The sequence below is a fragment of the Zonotrichia leucophrys genome, chromosome 2 (genome assembly GCF_028769735.1).
Source record: "Zonotrichia leucophrys gambelii isolate GWCS_2022_RI chromosome 2, RI_Zleu_2.0, whole genome shotgun sequence".
Taxonomy (NCBI): domain Eukaryota; kingdom Metazoa; phylum Chordata; class Aves; order Passeriformes; family Passerellidae; genus Zonotrichia; species Zonotrichia leucophrys.
Genome location: NC_088171.1, coordinates 81,711,563 through 81,734,117, shown reverse-complemented (window position 1 = coordinate 81,734,117; position 22,555 = coordinate 81,711,563). Strand labels below are relative to the sequence as shown.

The 22,555-nt window shown below is 38.0% G+C and overlaps 1 protein-coding gene across 3 annotated transcripts in view; it reads right to left on the bottom strand.

Annotated features, from left to right (window-relative positions):
* Positions 1–22,555, bottom strand: part of SEMA5A (semaphorin 5A) — a 314,290-nt gene that overhangs the window by 191,425 nt on the left and 100,310 nt on the right. For all 3 annotated transcript variants that reach the window (XM_064705520.1, XM_064705522.1, XM_064705521.1), the window contains one exon: positions 6,442–6,541. In XM_064705520.1, coding sequence (XP_064561590.1) covers positions 6,442–6,541 — 100 coding nt within the window. The remainder of the gene's footprint in view (positions 1–6,441; positions 6,542–22,555) is intronic.

Genomic DNA, 22,555 nt, shown 5'->3' with positions numbered 1-22,555 from the left:
AGTTTGTGAGGTTATTGAGCTATTTATTTAGTAAGCTGTTGTTGGATACAACTTTATCCTGAAATACCAGCTCAAGCAAAATATTAATCCTGTATTTCATAACTGTGGCTAGCCAAATCTTTAATACTTTTTTGTTGCTGCAACACATATGTCAAAGTACATGCCCCCAGTTTTTATATTTTGCCAGATATTACATATACAGTACAGTACTCACATTAAGAGCCATGCAAATTCTATGTGGTCTTGTTACCATTTCATTGTTCAATATATTAATCTTCTGTTTCTTTTCAAGATTAATTTGAAATTATATTTAAACATTGCTGTTACATCTCATCCAAATGTTCCCCAACAATGGAAATGGGCTTAAAACCAGAAAATTTAGGCAGTTTGAATTTTCCTACTACAGCAACTAACATGGGCACATAGAGTTTTCTTGAGTTGTTGGAGGTGGGGTGCAAGAAAGGTCAGTGGGAGAAGGTAAAGAGTCTAAAGTATCCAAAGTTTGGATATTTTCTTTTTCTTTTTTTAATAACTGAAATGACAATGACAAAAGTTCCATTTACCCCTAATAAAGGGGTAATTTCTCTTTTGTTCTTACAGAAGAGAACAAAAACTCAGAAGTCAACTCCAGGGCTTCTGTGGTGATGCACCACATCAGCTATTCTAATTAAAATGCCAAGACATCAAATCAGAACAAGAACAAGAAGGACTTTCGTGGAGTTAGTGAATTGCCTAGTGTCACTCTGCAACCAGACTATTACCAGCATTGGTGCAAAGAAAGAGAAAACTGCAGAGTGGAACCAGGCATGAGCAGGAGACATGAAGCTTTAGAAAATATTCAGGAGCCTGTTAGCAAGGTAGGAAAGACAAGCAGTAGGGGGGAAAACACCTCCCTCTTTTTGCAGCACTTAGATGGTAATTTCTCACAGATTTAGCATTAAACCACACATTAGATTAGATTGTGTTAGATTAGCCCAGTTCAGTCAGTGGAAGGACATTGATTACCCTGAGCCAAGTGTTAAATGAGCAGTGATACCCAGATGGATGTTGAAAGAATAGAGCACCAATTCCCTCTGCCTGTATATTCTCCCTGTCTCTGTAGCTCTCAGAGTGCCTTATTAACAAGAAGCTCTCAGATTCTCCAGCTGGGAGCAGACAACAGTAAAAAGCAAACCTGTGTAGTTATTTATTCCTTTATTAGAGATCCTTAAGCCACTGTTAATGAATCCTTTCATTTGGCTTTCTGTTATTATGGCAAGTAGTGGTAATGGTTCAAAATAATGTTCCCAAACACACACTCTAATTAAGGGAGAAGCCATACTGTTGCATTCCTTCATCAGTGAGATAAGGAGTGACTGAGGCAATAAGCCACCTCAAAGCAAGACAATCCTAAAAACCAAGTTTAATTAACTTGAAGAAGAACATACAGGAGAAAGCCACCACTATTAGGATACTCTGCGTAAAAAAAAAAAAAAAAGAAGGTATTTCTAAGTATGTATTATTCAATTAAAAACAAAGCTGGATAGCTTTGAGACCTATTTCTGATATCAACTATATCATTTAAAAGTATAGCCCAACTTGAATTAAAAAAAAAAAATCGACATTTTTGGAATGGACTCAATCCAGGCTGGTACCAGATCAAAATTTCAAGCATAGGAGGCTTGAGAAAAGAGGATAACTTCATTTCTCTTTAAAAGTAGACATAATTCTTCTCATATGGTTTGAATAAAACCACTGAGAAAACAAAATAAAAACTCATCAAAAAAGAAGAAAAATTTAAAAATTGCCCTTAACTACTGAATTTCAGACATACTTTTTGTCAACTCTCATTTAGCCAAAATGGATTAAACACTTTTAGCAATTTTTGGTTTATCAAAACTAGAGCTGCTACATGTTATGCACATTGCCAGGAGATGAGGAGGAAAAAAACTCAATGCACAATTTGTCTGGGCAATTCACAGACTGTTGTATCCTTCCCCTAATCTGGTCTTCTCCCCCTTTAACTGACCTTCCCAAAGAAACATATGGCAAAGCACTTTCACACGGCAAAGAAGGCAAGGGTGTTCTTGGACAAATCCATGACTCCTTAAGCTTACATTTCTGTATTTCAAAATACAGAAATCACAATAATATTTTATTACATGCTAAATCAGTCCACCAAGTAACACACAGAAAAATATTTCATCTGAATATTTTATTGGAATTTATCAGAATAAGATAAACAAGTAGTTTCTCATTTCCTTGAGCTTACTGAGGAGCTAATGCCCTGAGAGTAATCCTTTGCTGGTGCCACTTAATTATAAAAGTAAATTCTGCCCTGCCATATGGGTTAGCTTTTTTCTAAGAAAACAAATGAACTCCCAAGAAGGTTTCAGATTGCAATAGAACTCATTTATTTTTATCTGCCAGGTCACATACAATATTAAGAACAATGCCTGGGGCACATTTTAAAGACACAGTTTCATGGGAGCATGGATTGCATGATTAATGTGAAGGCACATACTAGCGTTGGAGTGGTACCATTCACTGATGGCTGCTGATGGTGTAAGGAAACTGAAACAAGGCTACAAGCTTAACCAACTTAATATCTATAGGAGAACTGGATGTTTTGCAAAACAAAACAAAAAAAAAATAAATTACCAACCAGGTATAACCTTCTCACAAGGAGTGGAAGACAACCTGAGGAAGCTGAGGGCAGGGAGAGGCAGACAGATACAATTGTAAACCATCTATTTTTGCACAGCAACAGGATGCCCACAGACATCAGAAGACCACCTTTATTTCCCAAACTGGACGAGCAAGACTAATCTCAGCAATATAGGATGAACTTCCCAGTTATTGCCTGTGAATACTATAAAGTCCCTTCCATATTTTTGAAGACCTCTATATCAATCTGTTCTAATTTTGTTCGCCTCAGCAAAATGTGACAAAACTCATTCCTAAATTACTAAATTGACTAAATTACTCACGGCCAACTTGAACTATCTGGTTTTCTGTCAACACTGCTGTTCCATTTATACTGCTACATCCTTTTCTAGGTGCACCTGCTGATTTATGGGTAGGTGCTGTCCACACATTCAGGCCTTGTTGTCCTGCACCACATTTCCAACCCTCTTCTCATCTGCCTTTTAGTAGTCCTTCCTTGCATTCCTAACTAATTTCATTAAACCTTGTTCAAGCATAAATAAACAGAATATTGCACACTAGCACAATTTAAAGTCTTCAAAGAACCTTGTGCAAAGAGATCAAAAGTTCTCAATCACTCTGGGAGGCACCTTTCGGGGTATCATAGGATCATATGTGTCTTTCCACATAGCTGCATGACATTGGCAACTCCCAACAGGAATGCAGTCTGGATCCCAGTTGGGACCTTTGCTACCATTCTCAATAAGACAAATCATAAACATCTTTAGAGGCTGTAGAACTTCATAAATGAAAAAGAGTCATCTGCCATGAATATCAATAATGGAAAAGGGATTTTAAAATTTCCAATAGTATCAAACTTCCACAATAGTATTTTGTTTGATTTCTAAGGCAGAGAAATTTGGGATCATTAAATCCATTACGGTGGAAAAAGCCAATTATAAACATAAGATGAACCAAAACACAGCTTCTGGCTGTGAAAAATCATTTCTCTAGTTTAGAATACCACCAAATTACTAAAGCAGAATCCTGAAGGTGCAAGGATGGAGTGGGCTGACCCTGGCTGAAGACCATTTTCTCATCAAAACTGCTCTATCACTCCCTCCTCAACTGGGCAGGAAAAGAAAATAAAACAAAAGATGCATAAGGATAAGGAGACGTCACTCACTGATTACCCTCATGGGAAAACAGAAACAACTTAAAGATATTAACTGCATTTATTACCAACCAAGATCAGAGCAGACCTTATTATAGGCTGGGGATGGTGTGGCTGGACAGTGCCCAGGCAGAAAGGGACCTGGGGGTACTGCTCAAAACAGCCAGCTGAACATGAGCCAGCAGTGTGCTCTGGTGGCCAAGAAGGCCAAGGAAATCCTGGCCTGTGTTGGGAATAGCGTGGCCAGCAGGAGCAGGGAGATCATCCTTCCCCTGTACAGGGCACTGGTGAGGCCACACCTTGAGTGCTGTGTCCAGTTCTGGCCCCACAGTTTGGGAAGGATGCTGAGACACCCGAGCACATCCAGAGGAGGCAACAAGTCTGGTCAGGAGCTTGGAACACAAGACCTGTGAGGAATGACTGAGGGAGCTGGGGGTGTTTAGCCTGGAGAAAAAGAGACTCAGGGGAGACCTTGTCACTCTCTACAACTCCCTGAAAGGTGGTTGTTGACAGGAGGGGGTTGTTCTCTTTCTTCAGGCAGCAATGGACAGAACAAGAGGACACAATCTCAAGCTGCACTTAGGGAAATACAGGTTGGGTATTAGGAAAAAGTTTTTCACAGAAAGGGTGATAAAGTACTGCACTTGTCTGCCTGGGGAGGTCATGGAGTCACCGTCCCTGGATGAGTTTAATAAGAGACTGGATGTGGCACTTGGTGCTGTGGTTTAGCTGAGGTGTTAGGGCATGGGTTAGACTCGATGACCTTGAAGGTCTCCTCCAACCTAGTCATTCCGTGAATTCTGTGATTCACAATGAATGGATTCAGTCTACCTGCAGTGGAGACCACGTGCAGAAGGTGTGTAATCAGTGAGATTATCAGTGTGATCAACACTTGCAGTGTTGGGACTCCAGCACCCTGACAAGTGGCTGCTAGTCTCTGAATCTAGGACCCCATGATGTACAGTGACTCCTGGGCACAATGCCTAGAGAACAGAAAGGTGTGTAGTCAAAGGGATGTACTGAAATCAATAATACATACAATTAGAGAAAACTGCAGGCAAGCTTAGGTATTCTAAAGGAAGATCTCCATGGCCAAACACAACACCAGAAAGGTTAAAATTTAGAATGGAAATGCAGAATAAGGAAAGGGAAAATCAATGCCTTCTATGAAGAAGTAACAGCCAACTATACCGAACTGTGTGAAACAAAATTTCTGTTATAATTTTAATAACCTTGAATTATTTTTTTTTCATCTTAATCTTAGTCAGAACAAGAGATATAAAGCTCTGAAGCATCACTAACTTTTAGGAAAAATACATCTTTTGATGCATGGGATCTTTAGCAAAAAGTAGAATTAACAGCTGAATTTTTTTTTGTAGTCACTGCTTCTTGAACAAAATCATCCCAAGCTTATCCCATAGTGATTTAAAAATCTTCATCAAAACCACTGGTTGAAATGAGCTTATTTTTTGCTAAGATTTGGACTCCAGATAAACAGTATAGAGAATAAAATAAGAGAGGAAGGAGAGAAAAGTATTTTTTTTTTAACAGTTATTGGAATATCTGTACAGAATGCACTAATCCAACACACATTTCCATGGGAGTGGGGCCTGGGAAGAGGCTCAGACAACTTATGATGACAGTCCTTACAGAGTAGCAGCAGTTGATAACCTCACACCTTGTTCCACTGGGTAGCTTACAGGATTGAAAAACCAACATCAAGAAGGCACAGAAGACCCCACTTCATGTGGACCAAAGATATATGAATATGCACACACACACACGCCTACTTCCACACTCAGAAAGCTTTCCCCTGAAGATAAGCAACTTCCACTGGTCCATGGAATAAAGTTTTCTTACAGTGACTTTTATGACTCTGCATTTTGAACCTCATTTTCATCCAAGAAGCAAACTGGAAAACAGAAATATATTCCAATGCTAAAGCTAACAGATAAGTGAAGAGACTAGAACTTTGTTAATTCAAAAGCAAAATATATTCAGAAGGTGGGTGTGAATAATAAGTTTAGATGGTTACATTTTTGGCCAACCAAGATGTTTTACTACGCCCCGTATGCTAAGAGGGAAAAAAAAAATAGTGTTCAAGGACTGCCACAGCTTCAATGTTGACATGTAAGACAGTGTCACTGTTGATCACAGCTTGCAGAGTGCTCTCCTACTGTGCAAACAGTGACTATCACCAACTTTACCACTAATTCTGCAGTCCTTAACAGATCGCTCCTGGCATTGGAGTGAATAATTATTAGAAACATCCCAACACAAAGAGCCATATTGGGTAGCCAAATTTGGGATCATCCTAGGCTTCATGCAATGGCAACTTTTGTCACATTGCCATATGGAACCTGCTTTTTCTACCGGATGCACACAAGGATTGTGTACTCCAGGACAGTTCTCCTAAAAATTAGGATAGTGTAAGTTATTATAAACCTTGATGCCAGACAGGCATCTTGTAACTCTGGCCAGGGATTAGAGAAATAAACATACATCACATTCAGTTTAGGGGATCTAGAAAACAGGTGAGTCACATAAGAGCACACTGATATTGGAATTTGGCTAAATATTGCTTATCAACAAAGACTAAAATCCAGTCTGGCGCAACACAAAAAAGAAAATAGATTTCTCACCTTGCTCCAGCAATAAGCTCTTTTTGTCCTGGGTCAAATGTTAACTGTGAGAAGTCCACAGCATCTTCTGCTTTGAACACGTGTAGCCAAGGGGCAATTTCTAAAAACAATCAAGAAATACAACTTTTACTATAAATGTTATAGGTGCAGTACATCAGGTAGTCACCTTTAAATCTGCAGATATTTCGAGTGGGTCTGCAAGTTTTCTCCTTATGTTTCTCTAAGGAAACATAGGAGACTTTCACCACCATGCCATTCAATTTATAATACAGGCCTGTAAAATATATAGGGCAGCCACCTGATACACACTTGAATCAAGTATCCATATTTTGTTCTGAATTGTTTTTCCCCCTTGGGTAAAGCAGAAAACACAACAGTACAACCGCAATTCACTTGGACATACTCAAGTAAAGTTAGATTAAATTTCCATGTATTAAAACAGTTGAGGACTAGAGGGTTGGGTTTTTTTAGTTAGCTATTTAGTTATTTCTTTTCTTTACAAAAGGATCTGATTAAGTGAAAAGGAATGAGGAAAACAAGCAGGTTTGACTTTTCATCATTTTTCACAATAAAAAGATTGAGAAATGAGGGATGAAAAAGGAAAAATGTTTGACATTCTTTGAACTTTTTTTTTTTCACTTTCCTTCCTCAGACCAATTTAGTGCTACATTAAGCAGGGCAGACAAGCATGTGAATTACTGAAAATCAGCAAGGGGCATTACTTGTATTCAGAATACAAACATGTTCCTACTTTCAAACTTCAGCACACATAAATAGTTGCAAATTAAATCTTTAAATATTTTCATTACTAGTATATCCTTTTTTCATTCATATCACTAACTGGACACTAAACAGTTTGGATAAATAAACACAATATTGTGAGAAGGGAGCATAATTATCTTTTCTTTTTACTTTTAAAAATAGACATATAGAATATTTCTGTAAAAATAGAAATGGTAGAAATGGCTCACTAAAAAAAGTCCAGCTGTACAAAACCCTCATTCTCTAGAATTCTGAAATTGTCAGGACATTGATGGAAGCTTTTTTGTTTGGTTTTTTTGGGGTTTTTTTTGGTTTTTTTTTTTTTTTAATGTAGTCAGTGGGCTGGAACTTACACGAAAGGTGAAGAGGGCTGAGTATGTACGGCTCAATGGGCTGCAGCCCTAATTGAAGATTACAGGTGTCAAACAGCCACTTGAAAGACCAAAATCAAGCTCATGGTCATGACCATTTAGAACATGGAGTCAAAACCAACCCAACTCCCTGAGGGTGCGGCAGAAGTGCAATTTTTGACAATGGTATCATTAGCTGCAGCTCAGGTTAAAAACACTCATTCTAAGCTCGCTTTTTCACTCACGAGTATATTTTTGCTTTTGCAAATGTCTCAGTCTAAATAATCCATGTCTGGTGCCTGTTTCAGGATGATTTGTTCCTAATTTAAAGTTTTAGCACAAGTGGGCTATCCATTCCTAAGGAATGGGCCCAGGAGAAAAATGTTATTCTGAGTCAAAACGTGTTCAGCCATTGCAGACAACCATTAAATGCAGTGTGCAGAAGCTGCATCATCATATACTTTGGAAAAACAGATGGAACTGTGAAATAGAATCACTTGGGTGTCAGAAAAGTAACTTCTGCATTTTTAATGTCAGCCCGTATGCATCTGGGCAATTTCAGGCTAGCAATGCCAGTTTGTACATGTTCTGCAGCACTTGTAGCTAAATTCACTCTTGATTTCCATCTGCATTGGATGGGTGCTCAAACCAGGATTCAGACACTGGGGTGGAAAGGGGATTTGGCCACATATTAGATAACTGTGATTACAGCTGCCATCAGCCATTACTGCAGATGCTGTGCAGAGAACCCAGCAGGATTCTGAGGGAGGAAAAACACTCATATACATTACAGGCCTGTATATATAGCCTTATACATACTTACTTATCTATTTTTATTTAAATATATATATGGCTACACAGGCAAGCATAAAAGTGGTGTTTCCAAACATTTTTGCACTTGATTTTGCAGCTTTAACTTTTCAATCATGCATTTCATATGAAACAACCAATTGTAAAGTTCTAAAACATTAAGAAATTAGGTAGGACATGAAGATGAGGAAATCTAGAGATAAATCACAAAGAATCTCAGTTACTGGCAAAAGAAGGGAGAGGAAAAAAAGAACAAAACAAAAAAACAGCCAGACCCACTGTGGAAACATCAGTCTCTGAAAGAGTGACAAGGTAAGCAGCTGAGAATGGAATTACCCCAGCTCTACATTGGCAGGACAAGTGAGAGCCTTGGTCTTCTGAAAGAAGAGGGGAGGAGTGGCTCCCCACAGCATGAGAGGCCAGGGACAGCTCAGCACACAGAAGTACTGCAGTGCCAGAAGGCCACAGGGAAGACTGAGATTCAAAGGCTCAATTCTCTTCCACTTGTCCTGCTGTCTCAGCACGACACAATAAAGCTTCAAGGTACAGCAAGCAGGTGATTGAGACCACTTCCAGGTTTGGAGCAAGGGGCCAGGCAGGGCAAGGCAAGCCCAGGCTAGAGAACAAGAATGAGGACTTGCTAGGAAATCTCTCTGAAATCTGAATCCCCTTCAAAATATAAATTATTTTATCCTGTCTTTGTTGCATTCAGCAGTGCTTTTGCTTGAGGGAATAAGGTCAGGAAGAGCAAATGGCTGCCAGAGCTCTTCTTTTTCAGAAAACACTCTGAAACTGCATCTCTTGTGAGTCACAGTGGCAGCATGTGTCACACAGAAATACGTATTTATGAGATAAAGCTACAACTTCATGACACTTTTGTAAGAGAAATGAACAAAAACAGTGCCTGCAAAAAATTTTAAAAAGGTGATCCAACCCCATGTACACAGCAAAAATAAAAGCTTATGTAACTAATTAATAGAATAATTATGTTTCTTTTCACCAAAACAGTGAAATCTAGCTGAAAACCCATAGGTGAAACAAGACTTTTTTTTTAGTTTTGCTTTGAATTATCTCCTTAGAGTCAAAAAAACCATAATTAGCTACTAAAGGCCTATAAATTATTTTTCTTCCAATTAAAATCATAATGGTAAAGTAGTAAGAAGTAATAATTTGAATTTATTAATGGTTTTCATGCAGATGCAACATGACAAGCTTTACACAATAACACAGCAGTACATTTTGTGTACTACAACAGCAGCATAAATAAATGTGTAAGGCAGTTAAGCTGCCCTGCCAACACATAACCTAACAGTATTGTTTGCTGGTCACAGGTGACAAACAGCAACATCCCTACACTTTCCCATTCTAACCCTCCCCTTCCTGACATTCCCCTCCCTCTCCTCTGCCCTGCCTTCATGTGAATTACAGTAAAACACCAAGCCCTTTATTGACTTCTCTCTTAGTCCTGATACTGAGAAGACTTATTGAAACACACCTTCAGCCTGGACTTGTTTTTCCTTTAAAACTAAGTAGGCATGTTTGCCAATCTGCAGACATCAGTCTGGGACTCAAAGCTGTCCAGGGGAAACTATGATGGTACACATACAGTCATGACAGTAGGTGATTGCCAACACTCACTGCATCCTTTTGGTACATTCAAGACATATTTACACTTAGAAAAACAACGAAAAAATTTTTTCATTGCTGTTACAGAACTGAAATCTGCAGGCCTTGTAACTCAAAAATATTCCCAAGAAAAATAGTTTCCCATGGAACTAAAAGATGGACGTTGGGAAAAAAAAAATCTTTCTGAGAAGGCTACAGCTCTCTTTCACACACTGGGAATTGGATGTTATGGGTTTTTCTGGGGGGGTTCAAGCTTTGGGAGGGTTAATAGCTTCAATTTAATATAAAACAAAGTTTGTCGTGGTCCATAAATCGACAGCAAAGCAAACACACCGGATTCCACCAAGGTCAGAGGAAAGGTCAAGGAATTCTCTTTAAGAGGTTTAAAGACAAAGGAAGTTAACAATCAAAGCTGTGCAGTAGGACATTAGATACTCATATTTAAAAAAATAAAAGACTAGAAACCTGTCTCTGTTTTACTTTAAATTTAGCATCTGCCCAACAGGCCATGACTTGTTTGGTTTACATTGTTCCAAGGACTCCCCAAGGGTGGAACTCTTCAGTTCTTTGCAAATGAAATTGCAAAGTTCCCTCTAACCTAAGTTTCACTCTTCAGTACTTCAAAGTAGAGCTACAATAAACAGTAAAATAAATTGAGAAATTACTTACAAGGAATAGAATGGTATGTTTAGAACCAAATTCAGAAGTGATCTATAATAATAATAATACAGCTTTGCAAATAACGAAGTCCAAAGACAATAAGGACCTCCTTATTTCATTTAAAAATTAACATAGATATTAATAGTTTCAGCAGTGTTTATGGTGTATGTATGTGACACCTCGTGTCATGGTGTCTTTTTTGAAAATACTGAGCACAACTTAACTATATGCACAGCAGTACCTTATTGAAGAAACTCTGATAGCAAAATAACAACAACAGCAATAATAATACCTCAACAACAATACCACCACAATAACAACCAAATAAAATAACACCATAGTTGAAAACTAGCAGATTTGCAATATTAACAGAAGTCTCTGGGTGGCATCAGTACAACAAACTCACTAATCTTATCAGAAGAAAATTAAAATACATTTCTGCATGCTAAAGCTATTTTACAATTAATGTATCTAATCTAAGGATGATACAATAACTCCATCTTCCTGAAGCTGTGTAACAATTTTAGCCTTAGATCTCCTCCTGTGATACTCAAGTTACACCACTATCCTCTTCAAAGGCAGCGAGACACATCAGAAGTCTCCCATGGGATGTGCCACGCTGACTCCAGTGCATCACCCCTGGTGCCCTGGTGACTGTGCCATTAACCCCAGGGGAATCTGTTAAGCAAGAGGAAATCCACCTGTTCATTCATTCATTCATTCATTCATTCTGCATGTCCTGCCTGGGGGTTTCTTTGCAACATTGGTGCTTGGAGGACACAGCTAGGAACACTTGTAAACGCTCTGCTGTGGGGCTTCGGGACTGCACAGTCTCTATCTAGAAACCAGAACTGAGAAAAACGCAATTTTCTTCAGCAATTTCTGTGCACCATTGGTATCGATTCAGTGTAACTGTTCTCATCTTAAAATAATGTTATATTATAAATATATCTGTGAATAATAAATTCAATCAGAACTATTTCAGGTTAACAAGCTTTGCTCCATGTTGGGAAAATAGGCAAGAAAGATGGCAGAGACAGAGACTGTTGCAGAATATTTTACAATTCACTTTTGCCTATACTTTTTATTACACTTCCAGTGACCAGTTTTCCCACCTCTTTCACACTATATTCTCTCCTCACGGAGATGTATTATACACACCCTTGCTGGTAAGTGATTGACTCACTGCAAATGAAAGGAAAAAAGGTGCTTCACAGCTCAAGTGAAGAAAGGAAATACATGCCAACACTATTCCACAGGTTCCAACTAAAAAGAGGACTCCATCAGGAAAGTTCAGCAAAAGAACAGCTGTATTACTTCTGAAACACAATTCACACCTCCACTTACCAGATAGGAGCTGAAGCCTAGTTTGTCAGAAATATAACTCATTTTTTAGAACTTGTACAAGGCATGTGTTTCTCAGCATTTGTATGCAATGACTCCAATGTTTTAAATAATTTTGATCAATAAGTTTAAAAAAAAAAGTAAATACTGAGTAGAAAGCAACTATAGATACAAACATGTAACTGACAACATAAGATATCATATACAGGTTTTTTTTTCCTCAGGTGAAATATAGCTGCAAACAAACTTCTGGATTAGGCATCAGGGCTTGTCTGGTTGTCATTGCAATGGAAAGAAACCCATTGCTGCACCTGAACAAACTACTTTGTGCACTCCTCAGGCTGCAGCACCATGAAGCTCCACCACAACTGTGGTGGTTCTATTTCTGGTACAAAGTGTTTCAACCCATACAAATGGAACTTATTCTTTATATACTTGTGAAGTCATGCTTTTTTTTTTTCTTACTTTGAAGCAAATTCCTATTCTAACCTTAGCTTAGCTCTGCTGCAAAACAGGCCAGAGCAGACTTTTCCCATTTAATTTCTATTGGATGCATTAACCATGAAATCATTAAAAGTGCCATTTCTTTTGAGAAAGAAAGTAAAAAATATGATAAAATAATCATAAACAAAAAAAACCCTCATCAAACAACTATAATTAACATAGCAAATATTTTTGATTTCTCTTACAGAAAAGATTCATTCTACGGGTTACAGTACTCCAGCAAAAACAATATGCTAAACTATATTCATTACAAAATCTAAGCACAAACATCTGCCCTGCTCTTCTTCCATAAGGCCCATGGTAGAAGCCAAGCACTTGGAAGACAGCAGCTCACTGCAAAGCAGGAAAGCCTGCCCATTACAGGCCGCTTTTCCTTTCATTCCAGACATGTGCCTTCTACATGCAGTGTTATGTTGGTAGACCTGCTTCCAGGACCATGCACCTCCTCAGCTTTATGACCCTGACTGCTTATTGCAGAATTGTATCCCCAAGGTGACTGCCTTGCCCATGCTGTGGAGCCTTATTCCACAGGTCTGGAGAAAATCCCACAGGGAGATTCTGTAGAGTGCCCCTTGCCTAGGCTGTACATCCAGAGGTGCTGTGGGATGCAAAGCAAATACAATTACAGCCCTGGGTCAGCAGTCTGGGTATCCATTAATCCTTCCTACATCCTCCTATTGCTGTCCTCCTTTAGCATGCATTGCAGGGGCAGACAAAATAGTTATTAATGCATCCTACAATAGTAGTGCTCAAAGGTAGGACCTACACTTCATTTTTGGTTCCAGAGTTGAAGTTAAGTAGAAGGAAAAAGAAAATGCCCAAGTAACACAACATTAAGTACTAGGCACTTATGTACACCACCAGGATGAGTTAGAAGGCACCAGGAAGGTGCTTTTTCTGTAATTTTTCATACACATGAAGGAAAAACTACTGCATCGAGAACCTTAGTCAAATAAATTAACAAGGAGTAAGCAAGTCTCTAACATTTACACTTCACAGAAAGAGACAAATGTTTTCAGGAAGAAAAAATACAAATTGAAAAGATAATTCCAGCTCAGTGTTCCAGCAAAATTCCTGGTCCACCTGTTACTAGAATGTAGTTGGCATGTCCACTTTTTCATAGATAAGGTACAAATATTCAAATGTCAGGCCTAAGGAGAGCCACAGATGTAAATAAATCTAATGGTCTGTGCTACCAGAAGGCTCTAACAATCTAATTGGAGTACATCAGAAGCAGGCTGGACACAACATATGAGGAGAAGAGCAGTAGTTCAACAACAAAAAGACAGCATCGTCCAACACCATTTAATGCTTTTCTGTAAAATGAAAGGATTAGGACAGCTGGATCTGTTACAGTACTCAGTATTGCATTTTAATGAAAAAGACATTTAATTTGCTATACAGAACTTATTTATACCAGGGCTGTGTACAGAATTAAGAGTATGTGGATGGACATCATAACTGGGACATGAAAGAATATGTTTATATGTTTAGTCAAGCCCTTATTTTTAATAGAATTGAAAATTCAAAATATTTCCTATAGAAGTTATTAATAGGTTTTAATCTGAAAATCACATTGAAAAATATAGGCATTCTGGTAATTAGTGATTGGACAGTAGGAACTCCATAGTTTCCAAAAAAGGTGTCCAGGAAGATATAAGAAAACAAAATATCACTTCTTCCCTCCAGGGAAAAAAAAAATTGTCTAGGCAGGATTATTTAATGCAATCCAGTCCTCTATAAAGGAAAAGATGAAGTTACAAAGTTGCCAAAAATGATTAAATCAGCAACCACAAACTAAAAGATTCCTCTTTTAAGTCTAACCACACTACATTTGGTTCTCCTTTGGAAACATGAAAATATGTCAGATCTCCATCTGCAGTTCAGAGCTCATCTTTGCTTATAGGGAGGGAGGAAGAAAAAAAGAAAGAAAAAAAAGAAGCAACAAAAAGACAAACCAACCTCAAAACTACAGATCCTTTTTCAGTTGCAGTATTCTGGAAGTCTCTAGATCCCATAAACAAACCAGCTGCCTTCCTTCCACTAAGCAATAAAACTTAATACAGTCCTGAAGCTTGCTTTTCCATACAAAGAGAACTGCAGAAGCCAAGAAATAAATATCTATATCTAGCCTTATCTAGAAGCTTTGCTAGCTTCTCGTGCTCCTCTCCATTTTAAATCACTTGTAATAAAACAAATCCCAAGACCATAAACCTCTTGATATTCTCCAGAAAGTTCACCACCTGTTTACTGCGTATTCATTTTATGAACAGCTATTACAGCTTCAGAACAATTTTGGAGGTAATGAGGCAGGGCTGTAAGTAATTTATTATTAATGGGGAAAAGACAAAATGAACATACTTGCTACAGTACATGTTTCTTGACTTTGAATGCATGAAACTTGAACTTCTTTCTTAAGCCTAGGGTAAACTTGCTTCCTTTTACCCAAGTACTCACATCTGTCATTGATTCTCTCAGAAGGCACAAAGTGGCTGCCCTGGCCACCTGAGAGCCACTGCTCTCCAGGCAGGGCAGACACAGTCACAGCAGTTGCCCTGCCCCAGCTCACTCACCTGCTTGAACAATGCACTCTAACCTTCAGGATCTAAAATCTAGCCTGCACTCCTGTTTTCTCTGCCCTGCCAGAGCTCCCCAGCTACAAGTACATATTGCTGCATTCTTATGTGTGTACATATGTCTATTACTGGGATAATTAAAGGGAATTTGGGTTCTGACTGTCTGTGCCCTCAGGGAAGAGACAGGAACATCTGCTGCAAAGCCTACTTATTTCTTATTTTTCTGAACAAGAGTTCAGAATTGTTTATGCTTCATTTTTCAAACACACATATTGCATACAAATACAAGAAAGTGTAAGGCAAAAAAAGACTGAACCCCCACCTAGATGAAAGTGGTTTCAGTGCTTCCAGCACAGTCAAAACCCACTAACTTCACACCTCATCCAGCACAGAGCCCTAATGCTCTTCCCAGGGAGAGCAGCTACTCCTTACATTTACCACCTCTGGTCCCTGTGCTGCTGCTGCCAATCTTCCTGAATGTGATGGAGAGACAGACTGACCACGAAAAACATTTGCCATCCTCAGTCACGCGCTCTCTTCAGAGGGGTTTAACCTTTTGCATTTTAACTCTTGCATGCTGGCTTTGGCAGCCAGCCAAAGAATTCATTTTGAAGGAAATCATGTTCTATAGTTATGGGAAATCATTATTTAGTCTCAAGAAGGAGTTTTCTAAAGAAATCTACTCAATTTCAATACATGTACCGTTGGGAGCAGAAACAGAATACAGACTGCCCTTAGATAGTTATGCACTTTTACTTTTGTTGGAAATAGCTATGCTCCAATTTTTGCTTTTTTTTGCTAGAACTGACCATTCTGCAATGATGCATTCCTACTTATGTTGGCATATGAACTTAATAAATCTTTTTATTTACATTGTTTCAGCAAAATAAAATTTCTTGATCCTATCAATTCTGCCCAAGACTGTAGCTCAAAAAATAAAGGTCAGATGATATTTCATGAAGAAATACAAAACCTAACAAAATAAGACATATTATAAAGACAAAGGGTATAGAGAACAAAGCCTGACACTGATCTTTTTAAGAGTTTGGAGCCAGGACTTCAAAGAGCAATATATTCCCCACCTCCTCCACTCTCGCACCACAAAAATAAAAGGATGCCCCAAAGCCAAAAAAAGAAAGCAACGTGCAAGAAAGAAAAGAAAGAACCAAAGAACCAAAACACTACAATCAACACTTCTCTTTGTAGAACTTACTTTTGTTCTAAAAGACACTGCTAAACTCCAGGGGTTTGTCACTATTAACAACTACTTTAGTAGATTTATTGTAGAGCTGGTTGTAAACCAGTCAGGTCCTAATTCTCAGAAATTGTAGAAAATAGCTATAAATCCATCAAAACCAAGTCTGAAGTGAGCACTGGAAATGGAAAGACAAGCTTAGGACAAGTCTAAGTTTTTTCCAACCTGAAAATGACAAATTGTCATGTAACAAGTAAGTATCTACCACATTCAGCCACACAAAATCAGCTGCTACCCAGTGTCCCGAAGTCTTGTCAACAGCAGACAAGCACTGCCACTGAAGGAAGACAGGGAAGAAAGCATGTTAAAAAAAAACAACCAATGCTTTGAAGAAACACTGACTGTGGTTCTCTATTTCCACCCAAGCTATCAAACAAACAAAATGTATCTTGGTAAGGTTATTGGTAAGGCTCTGGTTATTTAAGAAATTAGGAAGAAAACCAAAACTTTAAGTAATGTTTTTCCTCCCAACCTCTTAAAATTCTTGAAACCTTAGATCTTGAAGCAAGGCCAAAGGATGGGCCAGGGTTTCCCCAGTCTCTCAGCCAAAGTGATAGACAGCAGAGGGTGACATTCAGTGACAGGCAGTAAGGGCAGCAGGTGCCATCAAGTGACAGCAATACAGGCCCCATAAACACTGCACAGGATCTGGAAGGGAAGAGCACTGGGATGAGTCTTTGCAGTAACTCTGCCATTACAAAGTATGAAAACAAAGTTGCCCAGGATCAGATGGGCCAGTAACTGCCATTGTTGACATCTTTTCTGATCAAGCAGTCAAAGTTACTCAGAATTATAGATTGGTTTGGGCTGGAAAATATCACTAAGATCATTGAGTCCAACTGTTAACCCAGCACTGCCAAGTTCACTACTAAGCCAATTCCCCAGGTGCCACATCTCCACTGAATACATCCAGATTTGGTGACTCTGCCACCTCTCTGGGCAGCCCGGCCCAATGCACAACAAAGCTTTCAATGAAAAAGATTCTCTTAATATCCAGTATAAGTCTTCCCTGACACAACTTGAGGCAGTTATGCACAGTCATGCTTCCTCCTGTCCCACCACTTGTTACTTTGGAGAAGAGACCAATCCACACCCTGCAACAGCCTCCTGTCAGGCAGTTGCAGAGCATGATAAGGTCACCCCTGAGCCTCCCTTTCTCCTGTCCTTTCTTATGAAAAAACTGAAATTCTATCTGGCAGAGAAAAAGATAAAACAGAAAAAAAAAAAAATCAGCAATATTGTGCTCCGTCTTGCTCTAAGCACACATATGAAAAAATTGACAGAACTTCATCTGCATACCAGCTCTATTTCTTGATTGCTGATCTGTTTATTTAACATACCCCAGTTTGGATGATTTACAACATTTTAGCAAAAATACAGCTCTTCTGAAGAAGAAGAAAAAAAGAAAAAGAACAAAAATTCCAGATTTTAAGTCCATCTGCCCACTTTGTACAGAAAGTCGAATGCAGCAGGAGCCTCTCACTCATTTTGCTCTTTGTTAACAACCAGAGAACTGCACATGCCCTAAAGAGCCACATTAGGGCAATAAGGAACAAATCGGCCATGGAAAGGCTCATAGGACATGTCTGCACAGCTCACTAGTCGTTGTACCCATTGATAATTTTATATTATCAAAATTTATGAAAATTACTAGCATTCCACGAAGGTCCAGCACCTGACTGGGATGCCAAAATAATTTTGAACTGATGCTTGCTTTGAAAAATGATCACTTTTAGAGGGGAAAAAAACGTAGCTGTATGCAAGTCCTTTGCTTAGAGAGTTCATCCCCTGACATTCTTTTATTTTTATGTGAGTGGGCATCAATGACACTGGGTGATTCAGGGAAATATAGGAGGATAGTAACCTTCAGTCTCCAGAGATATTTTTTAATTAACAGTAAAGAGTTGAAGGTTGCTGTTCCCTACCAGAAGCTTAATCACGTGTGCAAAAGTGAAAGCAAACCTGATTCAATACAAAAAACAGAGAACTGGTAAAGGAATTATTTTCTTCTTTAAGAGGGGCTGGTTCTTGGCAATGTAGTGCAAACAATCTTGTAGTCCTATCATCTAGACAAACCAAAGTTGCAACATCCAGCAATCAATGCTTCTTCACTGATGAATCATCTTCATTTAAAGAAAAAACTCAAAAGACAATACAGAATGGAAAGCAACACACCTTAATCCCACTGCAGATTCTGGCAGATCATCTTTGAAATGTATTTATCAAAAATTGGGGAAAAAAAAGAAAAAACTAAGAAGCTTAGTAGACTACTATTAGTTTAAAAGAAAACTTCCAACAAGATTAGGAGAAAGAGAAGAGTACAAATAAAACCAAGTTCATATGCCATTTATCCTCCTTCATCCAGCCCACATATTATTTCCTCTTGGCACATGTTGAGTGCATGCACTCCATACACAAACCACAGGATAAAATGAGCAGAGCAATGTACTGAGTCTATATTACTTAGACAAACACCAACTAAGGGAATTCTGTGGTGGTCAGACAATAAAGTTAAGAAAATATATTTCTTAGGATTCTCTAACCAATGAATCAAAAATAACTATGCTACTTTTCTTTTCTGGTTAACCTCAAGTTGAAATGAAGGGTTTAAGTTCATTTCTTATGGATTGAGACATGCTATTTTTGAGCATGTTTATTCAACAGATAACTTTGTTACGGCACAGTATGTATTTAAACTATCCATAAATATAGCTTCTAAAATTATGTAAATTGATGTTTTTTTGTTGACACAGCACAACTTTAAATTCTGATTATTTTATGAAAGCCTAAAAGAATGAGACTTGCCCCAGAGCAAATGATCTCTGCTGTTCTTCCAGTATCAATTAAGTCAAGTTCACAACTGCATTATAGAAAAGCCCAACTTTATGCAGGTAAGTTGCCAGACAATCAATACCTAAAATTTCACACCTGAAAGTGTATTTGGGTCAATTTTTTTCCAGCTCACTAGCATGCTGCTAAGCAGTTGTGATGGCCCCTTCAGTTCTACCTCATGGATTGGGTCCCTCTACAAAACAAGCCTTCAGATGAGTTTGAAAAGGTCTGGTGTTTCAAAGTTCAGCAAAAGTGTGTGTCAGGGGAAACAAGCTGCCACTGTAACTACTTCTATTCTTTTTGTTGATTTCTTTCATTTTTGGTTTTGTTTTGTTGAGTTTTCATATGCTTTAATAAAAGGTCAGGTCCACAGAGAGCTACCACAAAGGCTCTGTAGAGCAGGTGGACTATGAAATGCTGGAAATATTTAGACAACATAACACAACTAAACTGTTTTGCTTTGGGTTTTTTTGCTTAAGAATAGTTCAATCTTTATAAAGCATCGTTGTTTCCCATAGAGCAAATGTGGTTTTTACAGCCTTTTCTAACTGTTCAAGTTAAACACCATCCTATAATTCCTTCACTATAATAGGAGAATTGGTCTTTTCCAAGTAGCTGACCATCAGTAAACCCTAATACACTTACAGACCTAATATTTCATATCTATATGCAAACAAAAAGTACATCCAAATAAAATAAAATTTAATACAAATAAAATTTGTAAGACCATCTTTAATGAGGAGCTTATTTAAACGCTTTTTCTGCCCTAACTCTTAAGCTACCTCAAGCATAATTTCCTTTTTTTTTTCTTTTACATTGTAAGCATTTAGAAAGGTGTGTAAAGATCAAGGATTTCACAGTGAGTCTCTGTGCATCCATTCCATGATCTGCATCCTCTTTCCTTTCATCCAGTTCTAAGTTACATTTGATTTATAAGCCCTTGACTCCAACTATTGGAATTAGTTAGTACAGCTGATGACTTCCTAGCATATGAAGACAGATTCTTTTTTTTTACATTTTTTTAAACTTTTTCTTTAAGCCTGCATTTCAACAGATTAGCACATTTTTTCCACTTCTAGATGCAGAATCCTCCTTAGAGAGAGAGAAAGGAACTTCAAAGAGGGACCATGCACCATCAGTCAGTTTCACCACATGAAACACTGAACTGCTCACTCCTGGGCTGATCCTGTCAATCCAATACTTAGAGGTCTATTTTATAGAAATCTGTTTTCCGTGATAATGTCTAACAACTTTAAATAATGAGAAAAGGAAATTTTAAGCTTCCAAGGAAGACACAAAGCATCTTATTCCAGTTTAAGGAAGCTCTATGATAAGAAATTTTAGAGCTGCCAACATTTTCTGATCTATAGCAGCCTTTCTTATAGATTCTGGGAGAGCAAAAAAGTGCATTTTGCAGTCCTAATATTAATTATGTAGATAAATAGCATGGTTGCTACAACATGGTTATTAATACTGTGTATGAAAAACATAAAATGAGATCTTTGAGATCATGCCAAAAATCCTTTCAAAGTGTGAGCATCTCCTGCTACTGCATCATCTTTTTCCTCTTCCACCAGCTAACAAAGTACTTGAGCAAAAGTTCTCAACTGCTTCTCAACTGGGTGAAATTCTTGCCTTTTTCTATCAGAAGATATATCACAGTCTTCAACTAAAACCATTAAGCTGGAAAAATCAGTGCTAGAAATAGTATATGCATCTCTACACAAGGTAGTCTGACAGAATCATCACCTAAGTGAGCAATTTTTGATGAGCAGTGGGAAAGAAAGCAAGCTCTTTCAGGAGATATACTCCCATTTCATTTTTCACTGTGACAACTCCTGGGGACTATTTTGTCTTTTTATTAGGTTTTTTTTGCAGCTGTTCACCCATACACTACACCAGACTCTCACTCCATTAGTTTTATTTAATAGTTTATACTTCATCTACCTTACCTCTCAAAGGAAGACAAATCAAATAAGTACACTGCTACTTTGGCATACCAGAAACTACAAAAAAAAGAGGGCTTTGATCAGTTATAAATAAAATAAAAGTGTTGACATCTCTGTAAAGTTAGTACTGAGTTTACAAGCTCTAAAGCACCTACCACTCAATAGCACTCAGCCTTGGCTGATGTTCAGCATCAACCACAGTATTTCAGTACTACAGCCACACAGAATTTAGCTCTGGTGGATCTAACACTGCTACAAGATGACTTTACAGACCAGGGCATTAATGCAGCAGTCAAAGGGATTTTAACTGTAATAAATGGATTTCTCAACTCAATGTTGATCTAGCAGCACTAATGACATCAATAAATACAGAGAGCATTTTCCTATAGGCATTCACAAAGTCAGCAAATGCCTCAGGAAGACCATGCATATCAGTAAGGTTGGTTGAAACTTGCCAACTCATTCAGAGAGTGGCTTTTCACACACATCTCTCTCCTTATATTCTCATATCCCAATTAAGCCATTCCTAACATACAGATTCAAAGATAAGGCACTTTTTCCTGGGGTCTCAAAACTTCTGTTTTCCATTAACTGGCCATCCTGCAACTACAAATCAAATGCTGTGTGCCCACACCAACTAGGTTACCCATCTATCACATGCTGTATACTGCACTGCAAATGTGTTTCTACATGCACTTTTCAAGAGTTATTAAGGACTCCCAGAAGATCATTGTGTGAAGTATGAACTACCACTTGTTAGAATATTTTTCAAGAGATGTTGGTTCATAAAGGCTAAAGTATGTCATGGATATGTACTAATTAATAGTATTTTTACCAAAAGGTCAAGAGGGACCCTGGCATTCAAAATCTTACTAGATCTCATATTAAAGGTCTGACCATTAATGTTTCTATATAATTATGTTTCCCACATATATTTACAGTAAAAATAAATTGGGTTTTTTTGGGTAAACTTGAACTGTGACACTATCTTTGGCTATATCAAAAAATGCAACTGGAACAATATGGCCTCCATTCCTAAAAAGCCTTAGCATAGTGACTTAGAACTGGAAGGACATCACTAGAAATTAAATATGACAGAGAACAGAGAACAAGAGAGGTCTAGAAGGCAGGATCGGTCAAAATTCAAGAAACCCTCCAAAATATTGGCTGAATTAGATTAATAAAATGACACATTTTTAATCAACTCCTAGAACATAGCACTGCTAATGAGTCTCAATTATTTTCTTTTACAGTTGCATATACAAAACCAAAAAGTACATGCAGTGATCTCTTGGTTTGTGAAATTAAGAAGCTAAGTACCAGAATTTTAACTGTTCTACTTTAATTACTTTAATTTAGAATATTGTGTATGCGTGTTCTGATAAAAAATAGCATTTTAAACTAAATTATACCACAATATGAATGCTAAGGAAACCAGGTACTTCA